The sequence below is a fragment of the Microtus ochrogaster genome, chromosome 21, assembly GCF_000317375.1.
Source record: "Microtus ochrogaster isolate Prairie Vole_2 chromosome 21, MicOch1.0, whole genome shotgun sequence".
In the NCBI taxonomy this organism is placed as follows: Eukaryota; Metazoa; Chordata; class Mammalia; order Rodentia; family Cricetidae; genus Microtus; species Microtus ochrogaster.
Window position 1 is genome coordinate 32,682,203 of NC_022022.1, and position 7,808 is coordinate 32,690,010.

The following is a 7,808-nucleotide window of genomic DNA, read 5'->3' on the forward strand; positions in this document are numbered from 1 at the left end:
GTGGTGGTTGGCGTAGCTGCTTCAGGTGAAGAAATCGCCACTCGCCCATTCCAGCTGGTGACAGGACGCACATGGAAAGGCACTGCCTTTGGAGGTAACGCAGTGGACAAGTAGATTTTCTCTCCTGTTTCCGTTGGCATAATTTAAATCTCAGTCTCATTTCGTGTGTTAACACAAATCATCTGGTTGTAGTTCTTTCTTGATTGTTTCACAGGAGACCTGAAGAGACTCAGAGTCAGTATTGGCCGCTGGTACTGGGGAGGCATTAGGCTTCTTCTTAAGTAAGGAGAGCCAGACAATACAGGACTTCAAAGAGCAAGAGCCAGGTGTAGGGGTACAGCCTTTAATTCCAATACCCAGAAGGCAGGGGCAGGTGGAAGGCCAGCATGGTGTACACAGTGAGACCCAGTCTTTTAAAGAAGAAGAACAAGAACAAGAAAGAAACGAGAGAGAGAACAAGAATTAATGAGAAGGAGGTTGAAGGCAGGCTGGGTAAACTGCCCAGGGTTTCTTGTGTGAATTTAGGTGTCATTTTAATACTTAGAGAATGCAACCTCACTTAATATAGTCAGACTTCTTTCTGAATAATGCTAGTTTTAGTAGTACCCAATACATGATCCTAAACTAAAGTAATGACAAAAGTTTTTAGCAAAATTAAAAGCTATCAAACTGATGATCATTTTCCCCTGGTGTAGTCGTAGGAGGGATTTAGTCATTTGGCATTATCTAACTATGGGTAGAAGGTTGGGTAAAGGCTTTTGGTGGTGCTCAGCTGGGGAGAAATATCAAAACATGTCTCACAGCCCAACTATTGTGAATGAATGACTTCCATACTTCTTACAGGCTTTCGAAAAAACTCAATGGGCAATCCTATCCTACCATCCTTATTAGGGGGAAAATATCCCAGGCATTTTGAATGCTGTTTAAGAGAATGTGTGTTGCGATCACATACCATGTTTTATCTCAACTTTTTTGAAACCCAGAATAAAAGCCTTGGAAACTATGCTAAAATGAGGGCATGACCAAAATTTTCTTCTTTATAATTATATGTTTACCTTAGAAGGTGTCAGTTTGACTAACTGATTCTAGTATCTGGAACTCTTTATTTAACTGGCATGTGCTCTTGGGGGCACCATATTCCAGGAGCTGATTTGAAAGGGCCTTTGAAGCCAGAGTAGCTAGGCAAGTACTCTCCAGCAGAATTATAAACTATTTGTTTTTGAGGCGGGATGACCTTCCTGCCTCAGCCTCCACTGTGGCTGGCTTTTCAGGCCTGTGTCATCCAGCCCGGTGTTTAGTAGCCCTAAAATAGGAAAAGAACAATTAACTCTAAGTGTTTACTTTTTCACAGCTAAGGATGTGTCTGACTCTTTCTCTGTTCCACAGCAGTTCTAAAAAGGTTTCCTTCATCTTGAATCCACATAACCTCTGAACTGTCTGGGCGTCACCCAGGAGAGGAACGTGATTAAATACATTGCAGAAACTTGTTGCATAAGCTTATCCTTAAGAATGTGGTTTCTTTTAGGATGGAAGAGTGCAGAGAGTGTCCCAAAGCTGGTGTCTGAATATATGTCAGAAAAGATAAAAGTTGACCAATTTGTAACTGACACTCTAACCTTCGACCAAATCAACCAAGGCTTCGACCTGATGCACTCGGGGAAAAGGTGAGCTTTCAGTTCAGCTGACCGTGAAAGTGGGAGGGACGAGCAGAGCAAATAGAATGTCAGTGGTTCCTTCATGGCTCAGAGGGAGCAGGTGCCTGCTGTCAAGCCCAGTGACTGAGTTCAGTCCCCATGACCCACGTGATAGAAGACAATTGATCTCCACACACATGCCAGGGTGCACACATATACATACACATAGAATAAATAAATTAATATGATTATAAATAAATGTGATTTCTTTTTTAGTTCATCTTTCAAATTTTATTATTCTTGCTCTGTCTCACAGCATTCGAACCGTTCTAAAGATGTAAGTTCAGAAGAGAACACTGTCCTTCCTGTACTTTTTCCTGTGATCAGAAGAGAATAGACTGACAGATCTGCTTCAGAAACTACTAGGAGTGCGTGTAATCGTGTCTATAATCAAGGACAAGGCAAATAATCAATCACAAGTCAGTTTTTTGAACTCTCCACATAAATAATTGCTGCTCAAGAAATATTTTAACATAATAAAAATACTTTCTGCATTCGTGAGTAAATTGAACATTTTGTCATCTCTCTTTAGGCTGCCCGGTATGCAGTCTAGAAACAATGCTAACCCAAAAGATAGGCTAATTTTTAATTCATCCACATAGGTTTAGTTAACAAACCAAGATTAGAATATCCTTTGTCTGCAAATACCAATTAGAAACATACACTACCAAGCAGTCAGTAAACTTGTTAGTTTAGGCAGCTGGTTCGGTGATGGACAACAACCAAGTGGCCAGGTGAAGTCAGCTGCTTTTGGTAGAATTATGAGAACAGAACAGTGCAGTGTGCTCTGTCAGCTGGACACTGACAGCTGTACATGTGGTAAATACCGCAAGTCAAGGGCATGCTCCACAGGATCACCTCCTGCCTAAATGTCTACTCAGCTACTCCCATAGCCCCAAATGAGGCCATGCCGTAATGGCTGCAGAATGCTCAGAAGCAAGAACTGTCATCTCACTTAGGGCTCAAATACTGATTCTAGTTGAAACACGTAGAGTCCACCTAGCTACCGATAATGCAAATTCGCTTCAGTCACATTGTCCTGTAAGCTGTTACTAAGCTGTGATGTCAGTGCAAGCGGGTGTAATCTCTCCCCTAGCCACACAGTTCAAATCAGATCCCTGGTATCCTGGTCGTGCGCTTCTCTCAAAACACCATAGTACAAATGTGCTTACCAGTTTAGTACAAAGACGATGCATACAAGTATCTGTGGCTTGTTCTGGAGGTTGGGTGTGGAATGTGGAACAAGAATAACAGGGCTGAGAGCCTCAAGAAAACACCCAAGTTAAAGCTTTACCCATCTTTTAAAAGCTGTATATAGGGATTTCTCAAAAGTTTCTTTCAGTAGATGGCAATTCACAGATGCTCAACTGGTCAACATGCAGAGAATAACTGGATTGCTAACCCTAAATGAGAGTATATACTTCATATCCCTCCAAGGCTCAGAGACTTTGTGGAAGATGGGGTAGAAAGATTGTAAGAGCCAAAGGTGGTGGATGATTTCAGGCCAACTTTTCCAGACACAACCTAGAAGCTGCACATATGAACTCACAGAAATTTGTGACACCATGCACAACTCATCACATGATCAAGCCAGCCGGAGTCCCAGCTTGAAGACACGCAAGTGAGCACAAAATTCCATCCCTAGCCAAGGAGCTCTTATGGCATGACCCCTGCACTCACATTCAAGGCCAGGCCTCTACTCTTAGCAGTTGAGCAACACAAATTGAACTCAATGAGTTTAAAGTGGAAGAAAACACAAAGTTGGGGGAAGTAGGAAGATGAAGGTGGATCTGGGTGGGAGGAGAGTGGTATACCAAAATACACTGTATCAAATTCTCAATTCAAAAAAAAGTTATTTAAATAAGACTCTAGCCTGGCGGTGGTGGCATGCGCCCTTATCCCATCAGAGGAAGGCAGATCTCTTTAGTCAGAACAAGTTCTAAGACAGCCAAGGCTACACAGAAAGCCCGTCTCCAACCTGCCCCTGCAAAAAATAAACAAAAAACTATGAGCCAATAGTGATATTGCTAAGGGCAGAGCAGTAGACTGTCAGCTAATAAATGCTGAGGGTTGATACATCTGAGAAGTGCTTCTCTGTAAAATGTTCATGTAAATTAAATACTAGAGTTGGGAAATCCAAACTGCAGATCAAATGCAAGCAAATAGTGGATTCGGGCAAGGATATCAATGAATGCTAAAGTCATTGTGTGAACATGATATTCATAGTCTCCAAGTAGCTTCCAATCTACTTGTTTAAAAAAGTCAGAGTAAAATAGGAACGGGGAACAGACACGGAGTGATCGAGCACTGGGATGCTCTGACAATTCATATGGGCCATAATGAACGCAGCGTGACAGCCACGAAGTCTTCTGTCACGGTATTTCTCCTGAGCATATCCTCATGAGAACTAAGACTTTTATATGCAACTGTCACAATTTTTCAAGTGTTAATTTCCTACAACACTCTGAAGAGCAGGGAAGTTATTCCAGAACAAATTACTGGCCCATGACAGGGTGGGGTGCTCAGAAGAAACTTGGGGGAAACTGAGTCTGTATACACATTTATTATACACCAATGTTAAAAACTGCTGGTCTAACAATTACATTACAGTCACGTAGACTCCTTTGCTGGGGTGCAGGTACTTACTGGGAATTAAACTGCCAAGCCTCGTGTGCTAGTCCAACACTCTATCAACCAGTAATATTCTTGGAATAAGCATCCTTAGAGAAATACAGGCTGAAGTATAATACCCTTTTCTTTTGTACAAAGTCCTGGGTTCAATCCCAGGACCAGGTCAGGGTAAGGAAGCAAAGGTGGTAACATTTGTACAGTTGGGTATAGGTAACTACTACTTCACTATACTTCCAACTTTCCTATAAAATTTTCAAAGCATTCTGTAAGGTGTGCTATGTGTAAGTACACACGTTCACTGAGACTAAAGAAAAAGGAGTCCCTCTCCACCACTCTGCCCTGTTCCTTCAAGGCAGCATCTCATTGAGCCTGGAGCCCCTGGTTTCTAGCTATGCTGGCAGTGGGCAAACCCCAGCAATCTCCCTTACTACTGGGATTCCAGGCATGTGTGAGAACACAGCTGACTTTTACATGGGTGCTGGGATCACAAACTGATACTCATGACTGTGCATCAATCAAACACTCTAACTGCTAAGCCATTTCTCTAATCCAAGAATTGAAATTTAAAAGAGATCATTTACATATATCATGGGTGTGTATCTACCTTTGCAGAACATTATGTTGTCAATTTCAACCAACCAGAAGTGATTTAGAAATCAGTAATTAAGCAACAATAGCAAATCCTCAGCCTTTCTGTCTGGAATTTAAAACGCATGGGAGACAAGTATTATACACACTGCTGAAGGGTTTCTAAACTATCCACAAAAATATAAAACAAAGGAATGTGATCGTTTATTGTCAACATAACTGGATTTGGAGTCACCTAGGAGGCACACTTATGGGAGGGTCTGGAGTGTTTCCACCATGCTGAACGTAAATGGCAACATCATGTGGGCTAATGTCCTGAATACAAAGAGCAAATGGAGAAAGCCAGTCAAGCACCAGCATAATCTCATCTTCTTCCTGAGGACACGAGGCTGATGCTCTACTGTGACGCCATTCTTCCAGGATGCACCATGTCCCTTTAAACTATAAGCCCAAATCTTCCCTTGGGTTGCTTCTGTTCGGAATTGTCAGCGACAAAAAAAAAGGCACTGATACCAAGGGCAAACATGTTTTCTTCTTTTAAATTGTAGTTACTGGAAATGCAAGACGGACAGGAGGATAAAGAACGGTCATCGTACAAGTTAAACTGTGTATGTTGCAGTAGAGGAGAGTGCATGCCTACTATACATAAGGCCACCAGTCCAATCCCAGCGCAGACCAAAAAGGCTAATACATTAACTGTGGATGTACAAAGTAGATGTTTTGTAAACTAAACCTATTAACTGGAGATATTATAATTAGACTAGAGCCCACATTTTTTTTTAAAAAAAATCAAACCAAGGAAAGCACTCCTACAAGCATGTCTAATCTTTCCACAAACTACACCAAGGTTTCGTTCCTGAAGCTTTATTTTCTAATGATATAAACTTAACACCACCCCACTTACCAATCCTACTGTCAGAATACAAACTGCTCCCCTAAATATACCATATTCTTAACCTTAAAAGCTCTCATAATACAGCTACATCTAGATGTGCTGCCTCGCTCCTGCATTAAACAACATGCAATTATGGTACAATATTATACCTGAAAAGGTGTGTATGCTCCAATGGTCATGAGTTTAGTTTGGATGAAATTGGTCTCATCCCATCAATTCCCTCTGAAACAAATGCAACTACAGTAAGTGGGATAATCATTCAAACTTTTAATCTCCCTTTACATATTATATTAACATTCATATTACAAAGCATTCCATTCACAAATATTACAGTTTGATTAAAAACTTTAAACACACACACACCCAGAAGTCTACACCAGATTCAATCACTTTACTAAATCATTAAAGTCATGAAAACATTATCATTCTCTTAAAGCAATCAGGTCTGAGGCACTCTGGAAAAGATGATGTCTTAAAGTATGTGTCACTGGTATCAAATTATATTACAATAAAGTCATGAGATAGCCAGGAATTAAGGATACTCTCATGACAGCTTTATGATCTGGTATGTCTCCATCTAGAGTGAGGTACATTGCGACACAGGACAGCAGCATGCATGCCCATGGGCACTTAGAGTCCTTTCTCACTGCTGCCAGTTACTAAATGCTAAACTCTCAGTCACCACGACTCTGCGGACACCTGGAGACACTGGAATTCTTCCCCCATCATCTGCCTGCCACAGGACAACTGTCACTCTTCTCTGAGTACTTTGGAGGGAAACCTCAGCAAAAAAAGAGTTCTGAAGAAAAGGGATTTGTGACCTCTCACTGGCCAGATGGGTCTGAGACAGCGGTGTACTGTGAAATGACGCTGCAGCGCAGCTATTTCCCCACACCAGACCTTACACTCTGACAACCTCCCAAGTGAGCCTTCCCATGCACTCACTGAGTCCACACTGCAGGAAGTCTTTCCTACACGCATACAACAGTAAATAATTAGCATGAGGGTGAGCGGAGTCCAGTTCCCACCCAGGAATTAACCACTAACAAATTATGGATCCACTTATGACAACAGATACCCTGTCAAGGCAGAATCAACCCAGACCAAAGGTCAGTGTTCAATAATTTTGTATATGGAATTTAAAATGTATGCATATATATTTCCATATATACCAATATATAATTAAAAATCTGGAGCAATGTGTTGCTAGTTTCACGATTTCTCATCTCCAACACTCTCCTGGAAAGCAGCTTGTCTGTGGCAGTGATAAAGCAATGGGAAGCACATCAGGGTCAAAGACAGAGTACAGAGAACTGAGGGGTGAGGCTAGGGACCGAAGGAAGTAAGCAATGTTTCCTTTATTCTTCTCAGCTCTTTCAGACCCCAAAAAAGCTCTGAGGACACACACCAAATGCTGCAGTCCCTCCTCAGCCACAGTCAAAACAAACCGAGGCATTTCTAAAAGGCTCTTCATTTCTGTACTTTCAATAAAAAACACAGTACAAGATGGTGTTCAGACATTAGGCATCTTGGGAGGATTAAAACTGGGACATGAAATGAGGCCGAGAGCTATCAAGTCTCCGGGTAAGAATTTCACAGCCAGTGTCCGTGACCAGCAGGGTGTGCTCAAACTGGGCGGATCGCTTCCCATCCCTCGTCACTGCAGTCCAGCCATCTGGCCAGGTTTCATCCTGCCATCCACCTTAAACAAGCAAAAACAGTTGCTTAGTTTTGTCATTCACATCGCTCACAGTCTCTAGGTTAGTATGCATCAAGAAAGGAAATAGCCTATGGTGGCGCACACCTTTAATCCCAGCACTTGGGAAGCAGGAGCAGGCAGATCTCTTAATGAGGCCAGCCTGATCTACAGAGTCAAAGGATCCAAGACTGTCAAAGTTGCACAGAGAAGCTGTCTCAAAAAGCAGAGAGGAGCCGGGCGGTGATGGCGCACGCCTTTAATCCCAGCACTCGGGAGGCAGAGGCAGGCAGATCTCTGTGAG

The 7,808-nt window shown here is 42.2% G+C and overlaps 2 protein-coding genes across 2 annotated transcripts in view; one reads left to right on the forward strand and one right to left on the reverse strand.

Annotated features, from left to right (window-relative positions):
* Positions 1-2,196, forward strand: part of LOC101981098 (alcohol dehydrogenase class-3) — an 18,453-nt gene extending 16,257 nt beyond the window's left edge. Inside the window, exons 7-9 of the mRNA XM_005357351.1 lie at positions 1-94; positions 1,526-1,664; positions 1,951-2,196. The exon at positions 1-94 is cut by the window's left edge and continues 4 nt beyond it. Coding sequence (XP_005357408.1) covers positions 1-94; positions 1,526-1,664; positions 1,951-1,975 — 258 coding nt within the window. The 3' untranslated portion in view covers positions 1,976-2,196. The remainder of the gene's footprint in view (positions 95-1,525; positions 1,665-1,950) is intronic.
* Positions 2,197-5,697: 3,501 nt separating this feature from the next.
* Metap1 (methionyl aminopeptidase 1) overlaps positions 5,698-7,808 on the reverse strand; it is a 32,211-nt gene continuing 30,100 nt past the window's right edge. Inside the window, exon 10 of the mRNA XM_005357432.3 lies at positions 5,698-7,510. Coding sequence (XP_005357489.1) covers positions 7,347-7,510 — 164 coding nt within the window. The 3' untranslated portion in view covers positions 5,698-7,346. The remainder of the gene's footprint in view (positions 7,511-7,808) is intronic.